Source organism: Rhinichthys klamathensis, unplaced genomic scaffold (genome assembly GCF_029890125.1).
Source record: "Rhinichthys klamathensis goyatoka isolate OS25496 unplaced genomic scaffold, OSU_Roscu_1.1 h1tg000040l_1, whole genome shotgun sequence".
NCBI lineage: Eukaryota > Metazoa > Chordata > Actinopteri > Cypriniformes > Leuciscidae > Rhinichthys > Rhinichthys klamathensis.
In genome coordinates, this window is record NW_026606587.1 from 4,019,558 (window position 1) to 4,038,376 (window position 18,819).

General features: G+C 37.8%; 1 protein-coding gene across 2 annotated transcripts in view; it reads right to left on the reverse strand.

Moving 5' to 3' along the window:
• The window catches only part of slc12a5b (solute carrier family 12 member 5b), a 70,609-nt gene that overhangs the window by 20,527 nt on the left and 31,263 nt on the right, over positions 1–18,819 (reverse strand). For both annotated transcript variants that reach the window (XM_056246662.1, XM_056246663.1), the window contains exons 2-13: positions 14,952–15,052; positions 14,732–14,863; positions 14,298–14,444; positions 12,426–12,480; positions 11,285–11,415; positions 9,602–9,849; positions 9,310–9,521; positions 5,694–5,861; positions 4,359–4,457; positions 4,084–4,141; positions 2,400–2,574; positions 2,195–2,313 (exon numbers count right to left, since the gene is read on the reverse strand). In XM_056246662.1, the coding sequence (XP_056102637.1) occupies positions 2,195–2,313; positions 2,400–2,574; positions 4,084–4,141; positions 4,359–4,457; positions 5,694–5,861; positions 9,310–9,521; positions 9,602–9,849; positions 11,285–11,415; positions 12,426–12,480; positions 14,298–14,444; positions 14,732–14,863; positions 14,952–15,052 (1,645 nt within the window). The remainder of the gene's footprint in view (positions 1–2,194; positions 2,314–2,399; positions 2,575–4,083; positions 4,142–4,358; positions 4,458–5,693; positions 5,862–9,309; positions 9,522–9,601; positions 9,850–11,284; positions 11,416–12,425; positions 12,481–14,297; positions 14,445–14,731; positions 14,864–14,951; positions 15,053–18,819) is intronic.

Sequence of the window (18,819 nt, forward strand, 5' to 3'; positions counted from 1 at the left end):
GGAGGGATGCGCATGTAACCTTTAGCCGGTCCGTCATCAAGGGTGGTGAGGGAGGAGGAGCCACCGGGACGGTTTCTGGCAGTGAAAGGTGCCTTCCATGACCCAGTGAGCTCCTTTTGCACCTCCGGGAAGAAAGGAACCGGGGTGGGTTGCTGAGAACCAGCAAGGGCGACCCCGAGAAACCAATCATCCAGCCTCGAGGACTCGGGACACGGTGGAGGGTTCCACACGAGCCCGATCCTGTTGGTGGCCCGGGAAAGCATGGCCATTATCTTCGGGTCTGACTCGGGGAACGCTGCCGTATGCGTATGGCAAGCCAAAGTATTCATAAACGCCTGGTCAGGCGTCTGATTGCACACTGACCCGTCAAAAGCATGCGGGGACGTGCGATTTGCCATAAAAGCGCGGGTTCTTAACGTGCACTTTGTGGTCACGGAAAACGCGAGTCAGAAACTCGTGGTTTTTGCAGAAAAAAATAAAATGTATGAAACCTTATTGTAAAGTGTTACCGGAATTACAACTGGAAAATTTGCGAGATGTGTCTGAACGAAGGGATTAAGGGACTGTCCGAGGTGCTGAAATAAAAAACAGTGAACGTGAAACCGAGAGTTGTTTTTCTTTTCTTGTTACAAAAACACTTCTGATGCATAAAACACCTGCAGACAGAAACAATCTCATTTAAACAGCAGATCACACGTCGAGGATGCACGTTTTGATGCAAAAACCGCGCGTTTCTGACGTGCGTTTTCCGTGACCACAAAGCGCACGTTGAGAACGCGTGCTTTTATGGCAAATCGCGAGTCCCTTGGCAGTCGAAACGCACGCGTTTGACGAGTCAATCAGACGCCTGATCGCGTCTGTCGCGACCGTGTTGCTTCCATTATGAGCGCGTACATTTGAAATAACAAACTTGAGCGCGCAAAAGACGCGATATGTGAACGGGCCCTTAAGTCTTTGTCTTTCTAAGACATGGTGTTCATGTGAACAATGCGCCTCGTCCCCTCTCCTTGCAAGGGTGTCAAAGTCTGGACAAAATATGTACAGTGACATGACATAACTGCCAGATTCAAACTGTGCGCTTGCGCGCTGGCTGGCGCTGAGCCAGAGATGGACGCGCTCAGCACTTGTCATATATCATATTAAGTGTTCGGCGGGCTGTATATGGCCAAACTTAATTCATTATTATTATTATTCTTATTATTAAAATAAAAAATTTAAATTGTTTTTATTAATCTGATTGGGTGGGCCACCTGTCCATCTGGGTGGCCCGCCCATAAATAAAAAAAGATGGCCGCCAACAGGTTTCGATTCTCTTGACGCGCGAATGGATTCAAAGTGGTCAAGCGTATAACTAGACGCGGTAGGCGCGAATTTGACGCGCTATTCGCGTCCGGTGTGAACGTAGCATAAGAACAGCCTTTTTGTTTTGCTCAGTGACAAACAGAAACACAAAAAGACAGAAAGAGAGAGAGAGAGAGAGAGAGAGAGAGAGAGAGAGAGAGAGAGAGAGAGAGAGAGAGAGAGAGAGAGAGAGAGAGAGAGAGAGAGAGAGAGAGAGAGAGAGAGAGAGAGAGAGAAAGAAAGAAATCGACCCGCTGCCGCGCTGTATCGCCCGCACCAGACGTGAGAGATCCTCCTGGAGAGCTCGCTCATTTAATATAAACACTCAATGAAGAGAACAGCATCAAAACGCTTGGCTCCGAAGCAAAAAGCTGAAGTGCAATTGCACCTGCTGCTCGTTATATACCCACATTGCGTTTTAGAGCAGCTGTTGCAAATGATTGCATGCCAATATGTATTGGCTCGTTTAGTTTCACTCGAAGTATATTAGCCTCTCTAGCGAGATTCCTATTCGTCGGTCTCGACGAGGCGTCAACTGAAGAGGAACTTGATGATACTTGAACGTTTTGTTCAACAATGTAAACTGCACACAACGTCACGTCATGTTCACCACAGACCGTACTTAAAACTCTATTATAAAAACCTATAGGAAAATCTCAAGGGAACCACTTCCGGGTTTTGATGTCATCCCTGCGGCACTTTATTGAAGAACAGGCTTTTGGAAAATAGGCTATTCAGCATAGTGAAGAAGTTTTATTACAGCAATAAGTGAGTGGAAACTTATTGCTGTTGTTTCTCTGGGAATCATAAAGAATGATGAGCGCTGTGTGCGTTTGGGTAGTTGCTTACTTACATTGACAGAATGGGTGCAACCGAATCCAGGGAGGCAATGATAATGCCAATCTCACAGATGCAGCCCGTCAGGAGGAGAGCCCATGTAGGTTCACCGTTAGCTTTGCCATGGCCAAACACCTATAAAATGAAGAAATACCACTTAGTATGATCAAGTATGGAAGCATCAACAGAGAGATAATCAGAGGGCAAACATATACATGTACCCTGAGGAAAGGAATGATGCCATCCCGGGAGATAGCTTGAAGGAGGCGGGGCGCTCCTGTCAAACTCTGAAGCCCTGCCCCACAGGTGGAGAAGAAGGAGCCAAACACAATGACCCAGGGCGAAGGCCATGCCAGGGTGCCAATAACCAAGTTACCGTTCACGCCTTCCCCAAATCTGCATTTAGAACAGAGTTGATATTGTTAACTAATAGCATTCAATAAATTCTTGTTAATTGAAATAAGGCTGAAATAATATACAAAGATTAGATTAAAAACTTTAAAAGCCTAAAAAATTCAATTAGAAATGCCACCTTGGCAATTAACTAAAATAAAATAAAGTTGAAATACTCAAATTGCTAAAACTAAAAATGAAATTAAATAAATTAAAGCTAAACAGAAATATTTAAACGAAGGACTAATAAACATGGCAAAAGCACATAACAAAATTCAAAACTGAAAATATGAAAATAAAAGCTAATCCAAAATTTTAATAAATACTAGAGTAGTATAAAAACAATACTAAAATAACACTAGTTTAAAAATAAAATGTGTTTTGTTTTTATGTGGAAATTATTTTAATTAAATTGATCTGAACTGCACTGACTGAAATCAAAGTTTTAATTGGAGGCTATACTGAATCTAAAGTAAATCAAAAGTACAACCAGGGTTATTATAACTAAAACTAAAATCTTAAAAAAATAACACTTAAAATAAAATATAACAATTTTTAAACTTATTTTACTTCAGCTAGTTTGTCAGCATGGACCATTTTCACAGACTGATGATGCGTTTTAACAGCAACATCGCAAATCCTGCAAAGTGTTTTATAAATATATATATATTTTTTTTAATGTATGTACATTTATAACACTATACTTTGTATTATATTACCTTTTCATCAAATTACAAGAAACTAGTTAACGCTGCTGTGGGAGTGACTTTAAAATTTACATCTTTCTCCCTTCTGACTGTAGTTATCAATCTCTCCCTATTTTTTACCTCTTTTTGAAAGTTGTGAAAACACTATTGTGAATTTCTCTTTTGCTATTTGAGCAAATGGGAACACACAAAATATATTTAATTTAGTCTCATTCATTGCTCATTCACTGCTATAGAAGTTTACCCAACTATGACGACTTCCGCTTCTGAGAAACCCGGAAATGTGAAAAGGGTCCATTATGTTTAGTTGTCTTTTGTCTTTCCCATGTGTTTGTTTCTTGTGTCTCAGTTCAGTTTAATCTTGATTAGTCCCTAGTTAGTTCCCTTGGTTACTAATTACATTCACCTGTCAGTCATTTGTTCCCTTATTGCTCCCAGTGTATTTAAACCCTTAGCTTTCTTTATTCATCATTCTGCATCGTCTTTAGTTTTGTTGGTTGTGTTATATGCTCTATTCCAGGTAATCTCCTGTGTTTTTGGATTTATTATTAAAGATTTTCTGTTTATGCTCTTATGTCGTGCGCTTCATTACAGCCACATTTCTCATTTTCATTTAAAGTTGAAGTACTAAAATAAATTAAAGTAAATAAATCTATATAGACATATTTAAAATAAAATAAAAAATACTAAAACTTTAACCAAAATTAAAATGAAGAAAGAAAAAAATCTCATTTAAAAATTAACAAAACTATAATAGAACGTGTCTGTGATATTAAAATAACACTGACTAGAAGTACAGACTCACTTGTCCCTCAAAACGACTCCGTCAACACAGGCTCCGAACAGAATCACACTAGACATGTCTGCGAGAGCAAAAATTGAGGAGAACGACACAAAGCAGCAAAAAGACATTCATACTATTTCAGCTATTTTACCACAGATGAAAAATATCAAGTCTTTTAATTTTATCATTGTCGTTTCCAAATTACACTGTATTTTGTATTTCAAGATGTGCAGTTCTGCACTGTGTCATTTATTTAAGCAAAGCTGGAGCGGTTTTGCCTTTGGAGTAAAGGATACAGATGATTGAGGTGGTTGTGATGGCCAGGATGGTCCCAACAGGGATGGACTTCTGAGCATCCTGCAGGTCACCAGAACGGTTGGAACCAGCCATGATACCTGTGACATACACACAAACATTATGTCAGAAAACACTGGGTCTGTTTGTGGATCAGGTTTTTTTTTTTTTTTTAAACTTTATAGCCTGGGAAAACCCAGACAACTTCCGGCAAATTTAGATTTGCTCTGAAAGTTAGTCTGGCAAAGAGCTCATTCAAGCTCATTTCCAATCCGTCGAAATCGAGGCACCAATCAGATACGTTGGGGCGGCTTTACACGATGACGACAGCGCTGGGATTTTGAAGCAGATTTTGTAGCCTACATTACAAAGATGGATGCCACCGTCGAACATCACTCGTTCGAATCAGCTATCGCGTCTGTTTTAAGCGATTTGAACATTTCCTTTTTGTTAAAAACCGAGCAAAGAACAACACTCGGAGATGTTTCTCCGCCGCTCTGCATACGTCATCTCCTTCATCACTCTGATTGGGTTTAGGTCTATCCGCGACGTCCGTTGGTGACGCCCCTCTGGAAATGATTTGTCTATGACGCTTTGCCAGACCATAACTCAGTTACAACTGAGAATGGTCTGGTTTTAACCAGGCTAAAAACTTTACACACAAATCCAAGAATTGCACAAAAATTGCAAAATGCCTCACATCTATTGCAAACATTTGTCTTACATTGCAAACACCTTTGCCATAATATTATATTTTTAAATATATCATATACACACAGTTATTCAAAACCTAAAGCTCTTCTTTCATGAGCTCCTATGTACATTTCCATACAAGATTGAAAGTAATTGGCAGAGAGATGTAGAGAAATTCACGGCAAACACGAAAGCAAGATTGAAACCTAACTATTTATTTTTTTACAGGCATTTGTGGTTGTGAATACAGTTTTACACAGTCCAAAAAAACCTATAACTTGACCTTTGTCCTATTTATATGCCTATTCTAAGGTTGGTGTTAAACAAAGCAATGGGTGTTTGTTTGCACATGTGAGGAGTTGGTGTGAGGCACTGATGAATTAAAATCAAGATACTTCCTGTTAGATTTTTGTGTGGTACATAGAGAATTGTGTGTTGTGGTTTGCAAAAAGTGTTTCATGAAATTGAAAACTGAGTCGAAGGCTGAGAATTAGTGTATGGTTTTGCAGATTTGGTGTGTGGTTCTGGTGTTTGAGTTCGGGTTTCAGAAATTGTGTGACAAGTAAGGATTTTGTGTGTAAGCAGTTGAAAAAAAACTGTAATTATAATTATTCCCCTAGTAGTTATGGAACGGTTGTACTGACCTGTGACAGAGGGGAAGTAGATGCCAACCAGCAGGGTGAAGAAGCTGGTGATGTCAGCGAGGACATATCGGTTAGTGTTGGTTAGTGGAGCCTCAGGGTCGAGTACTGCAGCTATACCTCGTTTCTCTACAAATGTATTTTTCTCAGCAAACATGCTGAAAAGGTTTTCTGTGAAGAGGAAAAAAGATTCACAATTTTTTAAAAACAAAATGACATCAAATACAGAATCAGTACATTTTTTGAACATTAAAGCTCAACAATAACATTACTGGTATACTCAAGCATTTCAAATATTCAAATGGGGTTCGAAATTTGTAAAATAATAGTATGGACATTTTTTCAACATCATTATTTTAAGTTCATTTTATATATGCAAATGTTTAAGAGTCTATGATTGGATCATTATTGTCGTGATAACTTTCTAGCATGTTATATGTTTGGAACAGTTCTTTTAATCCTAATTGATGGAGTGTGTAGCTTTTCATTTCTTAAACAATCATGTAGGAAGACAAGATCTTGACCAAAAATTGATGCGCCTCTTGGTGGAAATAAATGTTGTGATGTTATTTCCATCAAGAGGTGCATCAAGTTTTCTTCAAGATCTTGTATTACAATACAAGAGTCAAGCACTCTGTAAAGTCTCCTCCAGGACATCCCAAAGATTTTTAAGGAATTTCAGGTCTGGACTCAGAGGTGCCAATTCATGTGTGAAAATTATTCTTAAAGCTCCCTCACAACCATTCTTTCACAATTTGAGCCTGATGAATCTTGACATTGTCATAATGGAATATGGTCATGATGTGTCTTCCTACATGGTTGTTTAATAAATGAAAAGCTACACACTCCATCAATTACAGTTAGAAGAACTGTTGCCAAACATATAACATGCTAGAAACATAATAATTACTGCAATAATGATCCAATCATAGACTCTTAAGCATTTGTCTATTTAAATATGTTGGCCGGGCAGTGTGTGTCTATTTAATTTGCTTCTATGTTGAAACAATTTTGATATTGTATTAATTCAAAGTATGAGGAAAATATTTAAATTTTTAAATATTTTAAATATGAGGGAAGAACAAAACTACGGAGCCCCCCTGGTCCCACTTTGTCAAAAAAAAAAAATTATAACTATCTCATGGCCTCAAGATAGTAACTCGTGGCCTCAAGATAGTAACTCGTGGCCTCAAGATAGTAACTCGTGGCCTCAAGATACTATCTCGTGGTCTCAAGATAGTAACTCGTGGCCTAGAGATAGTATCTCGTGGTCTCAAGATAGTAACTTGTGGCCTCAAGATAGTAACTCGTGGCCTCAAGATACTATCTCGTGGTCTCAAGATAGTAACTTGTGGCCTCAAGATAGTAACTCGTGGCCTCAAGATAGTATCTCGTGGCCTCAAGATAGTAACTCGTGGCCGCAAGATAGTATCTCGTGGCCTCAAGATAGTAACTCGTGGCCTCAAGATAGTCTCTCGTGGCCTCAAGATAGTAACTCGTGGCCTCAAGATAGTATCTCGTGGCCTCAAGATAGTAACTCGTGGCCTCAAGATAGTATCTCGTGGCCTCAAGATAGTAACTCGTGGCCTAGAGATAGTATCTCGTGGTCTCAAGATAGTAACTTGTGGCCTCAAGATAGTAACTCGTGGCCTCAAGATACTATCTCGTGGCCTCATTGAGTTTGTGCGCGTTCACACTGAGAATCATATGCATCATGTACTGTGTGAGCATGCGTCTTATATGAGTATGTGCATGGAGAGTTTGTGTGTGTGTGCGTGTCTCATATGAGTATGTGCGTGAAAAGTTCCGCGCATCTCGTGTGTGTAGAGTTTGCGTGTATGTGCGTGAGTGACTTTAGGTGTGTCGTTGTGCATTTCATATGTATTTTGTTTGAGCATTCAGCAGTATGTATGTTTGACTACTAAGTATATGTGTATGCACGTGTTTCATATATGTGTGCGTGAATGAATTTTGATTTAAGCCCTAGACGGCGCCTCATACGTCACGATTCGATACATATCACGATACTGAACTCCCAATACAATATTATTGCGATACTCCAAGACATGTTAAAAGGTGAACAAAAAATGAATTGTTGATTAAAATGCTAAATGTTTTTACATTGTGTGTGTAAATGAATAGGCTTGAACTTGGTGCTGGAAACACAATGCACAGGACAATAGAGACACCAGAATAACAATATTCATGATTCTAAAGCTGAAAATACAGAATTATTATTTTAGACGAATATGCTTTCAATCTTCACAGACTAGATGTATTTAAAATAATTTCAGTCAATTTGTACTGGTAACATTAGACATTTGGCATTATCAGGACACACAAATATTCCTCCATTGCATTATTATACACTATATTCAATATTATAGTAGTTTAATGTAGTACTGACACTTAAACTCTGAAAACTTTCTCACACAGTAATTATTATTTTGGGTGAACTATCCACGATACATATTGTCACTATCCACGATACATATTGTCACTATCCACGATACATATTGTTGCATTTTTGTATTGCAATAAAATTGTGACACGATATATTGTTACACACCTAGAACACACTAACTTAAAGCATACACACACAAACTCTACGCGCACATACTCATATGAGACGTGAGCACACACACACAAACTCGCGCACATACTCATATAAGATGCATGCTCACACAGTACATGATGCATATGATTCTCAGTGTGAACGGAAGTCATTTCAGTGTGATTGGAAGATTTACATTACCGTATTATAACAGAATTGTACGGTGATGAACAGTACTAGTAAATACATAGAAGCAAAACTGCAGTGAACTATATTGCACACTGAATATCAAAACAGAGAATATTGCACAGAATGTGAAGTATTGCACTACAGGGTCCAGTTTAATAACAAAGGGTTCATGTGTCAGACACTTTACTATCTTGAGGCCACGAGTTACTATATTGAGGCCACGAGTTACTATATTGAGGCCACGAGTTACTATATTGAGGCCAGGAGTTACTATCTTGAGGCCACGAGTTACTATCTTGAGGCCACGAGTTACTATCTTGAGGCCACGAGATAGTTATAATTAATTTTTTTGACAAAGAGGGACCAGTGGGGCTCTGTACAAAACACTATACATAGTTAAGGTATTTATCTGACAAAATGATTTGCCAAAAAATGGCCAACTACAGCTACAGGGTTTATTTTACTATGCAAAAAAGAAAACTGCATAGAAAAACAAAAAGCTCACAGGAAAATTGACTCCAAGCGCAACAACTACACAATATGCTTACACAATCTTTTCAAATCTTTTGTCAAAATGCTTACAAAGACAATAATTATACACTGTTGTCTCTACACTACAAAAATACACTATCATTCAAATATCGTTTCATTTCGTATGCTAACCAAGGCTGCATGTATTCAATCAAAAATACTATAAATAGAGTAAAGTAAATAATACATTAAGATTGTGAAATATTACAATTTAAAATTATTGACATGCTTAATATTTTTTTTGTGGAAACCTTTAAAGAAAAGATAGTTCAAAAGAACATAATTTAATTGAAAAAGTATTAAAAGTATTATTTATAATACTTCAATGTCTGTAAGTCCTCTAACCTGCCAGGATGCCACTGGTGACTCCAGGGATTCCCTGGATCTGGCTAACGTTGTTGTTGGTGAAGTAATCATCGCAGGTGGCGTTCAGGAACTCTGAGTCACAGAAGGCTCTCCAAAGCTTGGTGGTGACCGTGCCATTTCCCTTCTCTATGGTCTTGGCACAAATGTCAAAGCTCTTCGACACAAGAGTTCGGTTCCCGAGCACACACACCCTATACAGGATAAGGTCTGTATGATTATGGACGCTCTGTGCCCTAAAGGAACATTCTGAATCCCAAAAAGTTCTACTTACGGAAAGTCAGGTGGATCAAAAGCTGTCTTGATGACCCCGGCGTAGACAGCGAGAATGGAGAGAATGACGCAGGCGAGGAACACAAGGGCCAACTTGTTGACGTACTTCACACCAACAAAGACAACTAAAGACATCAAGGAGAGCACGATGGTACCGTACACACGCATGTTATTCAACAACGCTGCCTCGGCCTCTGCTCCTTCCAGACCCTCCATCTTGAATACGGCAGCTGCTGGCACAATGTAGATCTACAAAAAAATCAATAATATTTTTAAGATTTTATAATAATATTTGTAAGATATTTTTATTTAGTACTGCCCTTCAGTAGTCAAGTCAAGTCATCTTTTTTGGCTGTTTGTCAGCCAAATATGATATTTACATGTTTCACAGAAGACAAAAGTTTAAATTTACCCCAATCATCAAAATGGAAAAGTTTACAACCCCCAGCTGTTAATGCATTGCGTCCCTTAAAAGGTTAGTTCACCCAAAAATTTAAATTATCCCATATCCCCTCAAGCCATTCTAGGTGTATATGACTTTCTTCTTTCAGCCAAACACAATCAGAGTTACTGTATGTTAAAAAATATCCTGGCTCTTCCAAGCTTTACAATGGGAGTGAATAGTAACTGAGATTTTGAAGCTCCAAAAAGCACATCCATCCACCATAAAAGTAATCCATACGGCTTCAGAGGGTTAATAAAGACCTTCTGAAGCGAAGTGATGCGTTTTTGTAAGAAAAATTTCCATATTTTTTACTTTATAAACTATAATCACTGGCTTCCGGTAACGGCTGTACGCAAGTCTAGTTCCAGCAGAAGAGTGAACTCTGACCTAACGCATGACGTAGGAAGGAGTTGTGTAAGCTTAGGTGAGAGTAGACGCCTTTCGCGGTTCAAACAAATAGTGCTGGGCAACAAACTCAAGCTCCTCCGACATTTCTCTTTAAAAATTCTCGTTTTAGAACTCTAATTCATGACCGGTGTTTTATTTTGCTCTGCGCTTCCGAGTTCGTAAATACATCATGCGTCAGGTCAGAGGTAACTCTTCCGCCGGAACTAGACTCGTGTACGGCAGTTACAGGAAGCCAGTGATTATAGTTTATAAAGTTATAAATATAAATATTTTTATGTAAGGCCTTTATAAACCCTACTGGAGCCGTATGGATTACTTTTATGATGGATGGTGCGCTTTTTGGGCTTCAAAAACTCAGGCTCTCAAACTCTGATTGTGTTTGGCTGAAATAAGAAAGTCATATACACCTAGGATGGCTTGAGGGTGAGTAAATTATGGGATAACTTTCATTTTTGGGTGAACTCACCCTTTAATTATCCTCAGTGCAGTGTGAAAATATGGATCTTAAAAAAATAAAGTCACAGTTTGAAATGGTTCAAATATGCAGAAGATGCTAGAAAAACAAAGAATGTGCAGAGTAGGACCTGGAAGATTCTTTCAGTGGACATATTATATTCACAGTATAAATTAAAATACATTTTGTAAAAATAATCATAAATCTAAGAAAAGAGATGCTCAATAATGTAATTATTCCTACAGTTTTTACCCTTGCCTGCTGAGCTTGTCAGCTATGCTTGCAATGTTTGTATTGATAAATTTTGCTTTAATTAGTTTAAATGTAATTAGTTTGACACTGAATGTCAGATTAAGCGGAAACCAATGAAATTGTACCAGCAGGATTTCGATGCATCCCAGGATGTACATGGCTCCTGCAAAAGTGGTCCCCAGATAGAAACATATACCAACGGCCCCGCCAAACTCCGGCCCCAGTGAACGAGAAATCATGTAGTATGAACCTCCAGCTACAAGCACACAAACAAATGTACCATTAAGCATATACATCTAAAGAGTTAAATAGAACAGCATTTCACACTAATATCGAATAGTAGCTTTCTTTCCATCCAATGTTGTGAATTTTCCTTAAGCGCAACATTGGAATATTGCATAAAACATTTGCTTCCATCCCATGTATCCAAGAGAACACAATCGTCACTTTCTGGGAAACCGGCGCCAAATAGCTGTACTAAAAATGGAAGTTGCTGCAATCAGGAAAGGGACTGTGGCTCTTTTTCCGTACATCATAAATGACTTGCGCCTCAGAGTGTGCAGACGAACACTGTATAAACACTGTAAAGTTATCTTGCATTCGGAGGCGGATGCCTGGTGTTTGGGAACGCAATTGTGTGAGAAAGTTCTGGGATGTAATTATGCCAAGTCATTTTGATGACAGACTTTAGCTCAGATATTTCAGAATGACCAAACCAATATTTGAGATGCTGTGCAATGAAATTGGTCCACTGGTTAGTCCAGTTATATAATCACATTCTCAGTTGAGGCAAAGTCATCGGAGTATTTTGTTGTGCATGGAGTGATTTATTCGGAAAATGTGTTTCCATCGTAGTTTCTGCATGTCTTCTTATTGGATTAAAAAATGATCCACCTCAATTGAGCACATACGCTTTTTATGCACATTTTGTATTAGTTATGCGGATTTTGGAATTTGCATTCAACTTTTTTTTTGTTGCGATATCCCAAAATTCACATAACAATAAGTGGATTAAGATAGACATAGCTATTATCATACTTTTTTCTTCTTGAAATGACATTCAAGAATTCCATGACACAGGCTACTGTTATTTCAAATAAACATACAAGCATCCACACAAACGAACACACAGTTATGAGTCTGGAGCTGATCTCAGCACAGTTGGGAGCTGTACTGTGCACTGTAGCTAACTGCGCATGAAGAACAACAGGACAGCCGTCCTCTGGGCATCTGCACGTATACACAAATACTGTGAATTCTGCTCACCTGGCACAACTCCATTGGTGGCAATAGCACTCATTGAGATCGCAGTCAGCATAGTCTGTAAATAAAGTAAATAAAGATCAATACAGTGGGGACAATGAGTGACAGAGAAAAGAGGCGCCCACTAAGTCCTCCAATGACTTGTGAAAGAAAAATTAATTTATTAGAAAATAAAACATTGAGAGGTTATGCAGTTGAGTGGGATTTTTACTGGTTTAGCAGATTCATCGGTTGTAGGGTAAAAGAGGGAACATTATTTTGTCCCTGGCCCCATGAATTGAAGTAACACCCCTGCATGAAGACATGAATTCTGTAATTATGTTGTAATATTACCAATACGCCATTTTGGGGATGGTAATTAAAAACTTTACAATGAGGTTTCATTTGTTAACATTAGTTAACTACGTTATTTAACATGAGTTAACAATGAACATTGAACAATACTTCTACAGCATTTAATAATCTTTGTTTTTACATGTCTCTCTGAACTGCTTGATTCTGATTGGTCAGTCGTAACATTCCAAGGTCAGTTATTTCCCAATAATGACCGTCGTCAATAGCAATTGACCAATAATGACCGCTTATCCGGTTATTTGAGGTCGGCACTTCTTTCATGTCTCTGGTTTCACACCACAGACATGCTGTCTGTCTCATTTCATTCAAACATTCAATAAAAACTGAAGACTTCAGTATTAATAGCAGGCCTACAAAAATATTGTTGAAGTGTTTGTCTTGCTGCTAGAACAATAGTTTTATACACAGTAATAGACTATAAGATAATAAACAGGTATGATTTTAAAACAGTTAATTCTCAAATCAATTTTTAATGTCCCCTTCATTATTTATGAGTTGGAAAGCTGCGTAATAAGTGATTTGACTGTGCATTATCCCTTTAAATGCCATATTGTTTGAACTTGTTCATTCATTGAAATAGAAAACTTTTGTAACAATGTAAATATCTTTACTGTCACTTTTGATCAATTTAATGCATCCTTGCTGAATAAAAGTACTTTCAAACTTTTAAACAGAAATGTACTTGAGCACATTTTACACTCATGTAACTTGTATGATATTTGATGCACTCAAATAGGAAGCAAGAGTATTATTTATTTGAAAGCACTCAGTATTCATATACTGCCAGCGTTGCCAAGACTGAAACAAACCTTGTGAATATGACTAGTGAGTGTGGGTTGACAGAATTTATTCTGCGAGTCTGAGTGTATCTGCTGGGGTTTGGCAGGGTCAAAAGGGCATAATAGGGGATTTATGGTGGTACAATCTGAAGGGACAGCTTTCAGCTTTTTTATATCAAACAATATTAAAGAAGATATGACAGGAGGGGAAAGAGCTCAAACTGGGACAGCACTGCACATTCACTTACATAATACTGCACAAACTCACTCTGAAAGAAAATACCGCAGCAAATATTCACTAATATGTGACACGAGCACCCACAGAACACATGCAAACACGCACGCCACTAGAATCACCAGCAGCTTGTGCTTAACTGGCAGCTCTGAAATCAAACACCACATGTAAGCATTTACATTTATGTTCTTGGCAGAAATTCCATCTGACGCTCACGTACCGACTTACAACAAAGTGACTTACAACAAAGTGATTGTATAACTGTAAGCAATCTTCAGTTAAAGGTGCAGAGGGGTAAAAGGAAACCTTAAGCTCTCGATGGGGAGTCTCTGGGGGGTCATGCTTGCATAATGGTGATAAAAAAATTCTTCTTTCGAGGTTTGAAGAGACCTTTCTGTTGGTGTAGATGCTATAAAGTGCATTCAGATATGAAGGATGGAAAGGCTATTTGTGTAGTATTAGTGTTTGAGCTTCTGCAGTGTCTGTGTATGTGCGTCTGAGACTGACCGTGGAGCAACACATGAAGACGATGACGAAGGTTCCCAGGACGCCTCCAACGCCCACTAGCCAGGTCATCCTGAGGAAAAGGATCACCCCCAGGATGTTCTGCATACATGGCAGGTAAACGCCCATTATCGTGCCCATACGTGGAGCCTGTCAATCAAACGATAAACCAATCAATAATCAGGACACCATGTAAATCTATTAACTGGTGCATGATGCTCAATATAATTCACAGACAGCATAATTAAAAGGCCATTTTATCTGCTTGTCAATCAACATCCACTCAATCATTGATTAAGTACCGTCCATCAACATACACAGGAAGACTGAGGTTCTTGAGAGTCTTATACCATGGTCATTTGCCAGCACTGACTTGTAATTGATATTTGCAAGACAATGTTTGACCTAAAGGGTAAAAATGGAAGAGTTTTTGTCACCTGCACAGTTTTCTTGCGCGCCTCCTCATTGTTTTCTGCCTCCTCATGCTCTTTACTGCCCTGCGTCAGGTTGGAGTAGTTGGCAAGGCTGCTCAGCACAGAAGACACTATAGGACTAGTGTCCATCTCCTCCTACAAAACACACACATACCAACAAGTGTAAGCCTACATTCATACTGCATGTAACCCTTTGAAACACTCATTAGCAGTGCTGCACTACCTCGAACAGAGCCATGTTTTTCCCATCATACTGCTGGCTTTTCTCTACGTCACTGGTGCTGCTGTTGATAAAGGGGCTGCTCTCCTTGGATGTTGCATCTCCTGTGAACATACATGAATTAAACATTGCTGTTAATCTGAGATTGAGTACATTAACAGAGGGCCCAAAAAGTATTTGGACACTTTTAATATAAAACATATAAAGTTGTTGTACACAACCATTCAAAATGTTGGAGTTAGCAAGATTTTATTTTATTTTTTGTAAGAAATTAATACTTTTATTCAGCAAGGATGCATTGATTTGGTCAAAAGTGACCTTAAAGAGATTTAAAATATTACAAAAGATTTCTATTTCCAATAAATGCTTTTTAACTTTCTATCCATCAAAGAATCCTGAAAAAAAAAAAAAAACGTATCATGGTTTCCACAAAAATATTAAGCAACACAACTGTTTTCAACATTGATAATAATAATAAATTATTGTTGAGCACCAAATTAGCATATTATAATGATTTCTGAGGAATCATGTGACACTGAAGACTGGAGTAATGATGCTAAAAATTCAGCTTTGCCATCACAGGAATAACTAGTTAGTTATTTTAGATTTTTATAATATTTCACAATATTAATGTTTTTACTGTATTTTAATCAATGCAGCCTTGGTGAGCACAAGAGACATTTAAAAAATCTTACAGACCCCAAACTTATAAACAGTAGTATACATCAGAAAACAAAACACTAAACAAATGGCATTTATTTATAAAAAAAAAATAATAATAATTAAGCAAAAAAAAAAAGTTTGTTAGGTTTCAAATAAATATAAAAATAGTATTTATATTTATAAAATTACAGTATGCATTGTATTCATCAAAATCAACATCAAGTAAAAACATTTGCAATTTGTCAGCATTGCTCCCACTGGATCTGCTTACATATAAGATCAACGTCATCGCATTAGCATATAATACTAAAGAACGATGTTGTACTGGTATTATCAGATTTACAACATAAGCATATTCAGTTTAAAATGTTCATTTCTCTGTAAGGGTGCTTTGTCTCACAGAATTTACAGAATGCTTTTTCACATCTCACACAAACTAAGTGCTGTGTACAGTACAATTACTCCAGTCGTTACAACTTCATGTCCATCTGAGAGAAAAGAACAGGAAGGGGGTGGATAGATACAACTGTAAAGAAAAACAGCAGCGCATCAACATGCAGCACTCCTTGAGTATCAGTGTGTGTGTGTGTGTGTGTGTGTGGGTGAGGAATTCCAGGATTTCTACATACTCTTCCATAGCAACAACCCGGTTCTGTGCCTATTTTTACACTGCCGCTTTCAGCCGCACATCCTTTATCACAGGAACCCTTGATCGGTTTATTCTGAAGTAGCGCAACATACACCCTCACAGGTTCAGAACGATGCTCTTGTGTCCAATAAATACGTCACTGTTTTTAATTGCGTGAATTTCTAAATTGTAGTGCGGATTGTAATGTCACCTTCCCTGCCTTCTCTAACATAATTATATGTGGGAGAATGTTCATTAAATGGCCAAGGGAAATCCTGCCTCTTAGCTTGCCCGGTTTAATCTGATGTATTAGTTTAATTAATCATGCTTCCTGCTTGATACATTTTAATTTTCACAGCATTTTCCTGCTTATTGACCTGCGACCCTATGACCTTTAAACACACAATTCATCACCTTGTAATTTCATCTGTCACCGCTGAATCAATACGTCACCAATGCTTTCGACGGAAGTTTAAAATGCCAGGTTTATATACAGATATATAGTACTTTAATCTTGTGAAGCCAAAATAAAAGTCAATTATTTCATTTAAGGATCCTTGGTCTCACAACGCTTTAATCATCGTACTTTTTGGTTTATCACTTGGTTCCTACTTGTGCATTTGTTCCTATGTGACTGTAGTGTGTTTTCTCTCTAATCTTGGCTGAAACTCCTACTTCTGGCTCTCTTGACACACACCATCCCACAACCCCAGCAGACTCACACTGTAATAAGGAATAATGAGAAAAAGATTGGTTTACAGATTGAGATAGATTCTAATCTTTGACATAGTGTGCTGTGTGGTAAAATTTATAACAGAAGCATTTGGTTCATTGTTACAATCCCCTGAAGAGACCCCGAGCATCTCTGTGCCTATTACAGATATCAAAGAGGGGATTGTATACTGAGGGGGTCTGCTGATTCTGCCCTGCTGTCCATTTGAATGGCTCCGGTTTTGCAATGTTGCAGAGGCAAGAGTAGGACAAAAGACAGTAGCCGATGCTTGTACTTTTCTCATAGCTATTCTTTCCACTGCCTTTTTATACACTTGCTCTGTCCACTTATGCGCTCTGTCCACTTAAATACACACCAGCCCTCTTTTCTGAGACATGGGATATTCTAGAGCAACACAATTTATTACTTATATTCTAATATCATATGTGATTTGATTATATTTAAGTAATAACACGCGCTATATCTACCCCCAAAAGATAGACGCAGTGATTTTCAGACCAAGTTCATGATTACGGTACTGCTATGATACAAAAGTTCAATCAACAAGAAGTTAATATTGTACATTGTGTATATATTGCCATATATATTTTCTTACTTAGTCTATATCTTTGCTCGGGCAGCGAAAATTTGCAAACAAGCGCACAGCGGAACCGCAACACGTCTCTGTATATTTCCTAAATGAATTTTAAACAAAAAGATTGAGTGAATGATTCAACTCCCTCATAAATGGTTTTGTTCCCTCATAAATGGTCATTTATTCAAATGACTTACCCATAAAGACAGTCCTTTGGCATCACCTATTGGCGTAACTTACAAAGTTACTGAAAAATCCCCTTCACTACAGAGAGTCTGTCTGGAAGGTGTTTAAAGATCAGGGCTATTGGGGTGTGCTATATGTATCGTCTACTATAATATCATAATTATTGTTTTAGCAAGCTGACATTAACGAGTATCAAAAGTGCTGTTTCCCCCCCAAATATCATTTAGCATGTTTACATGCATGTTCTCAACCCGATTATGCTTAATAAGCCGACAATGCATGGTGTCATATAAACGTGTTAACCTGTTTTCCTGTAATTGGAGTAAGGTTATAAACGGCTCAAACATAAATTGACTGGCACAGCTAAAATTTTGTCCTTTACCCCGATTTTACCTGCATGTAACCTCTATAAGCTGCGTTCTGTCCGCTTATTGAAGTGCACATGTGATATATGTGACAGAAAAGCGTCCTTAATTGTCGATTTAAGCGCATGCAGAAAGTGTTAGTGTTTCGCGGCAAGGTAGAAATATTTTGCAAACTGACAATTTCTTGACCCAAGAAATTATAAAAATGTGTTCTTATCAAAATACTGCATCTGTAAGTGCAAGAGTGGATAATATATGACTCTATAAACTGAGATGTAGCAAAATCATGTCAACGTTATGCATTTTATATATAGAGAGGCCATCAAAGATTAAATAAATGCTAATTAATGGTGAGCAAAATGTGTAGGCTGAGTAAAGCTTTTCTGAATGCAACATGAGCCTGATGTTTTTATCTCATGCAGTTTAGCTTAGCACCCCTTGTGAAAAATATTTAGCATTCTTAAAAAAAAATTATAATAAAGTACATAATATACTTTTCAAATTTAAAATAAATATATTTACTTTTATTACATAACATATATTTTTAAAATTATATTTTACTTTATATTACCTTTCCAAAAGTAGGCCTTAAGTACTTAAGTGTGTTAAGAATCAGTCGTAACAGTGTACAGTGTACACCATTTAATGGGCCAATAATCATCTGAAAGTGATATATAGTTTTTTAAAAATATACTTTTAAGAATTGAAGTACACTACAAGTG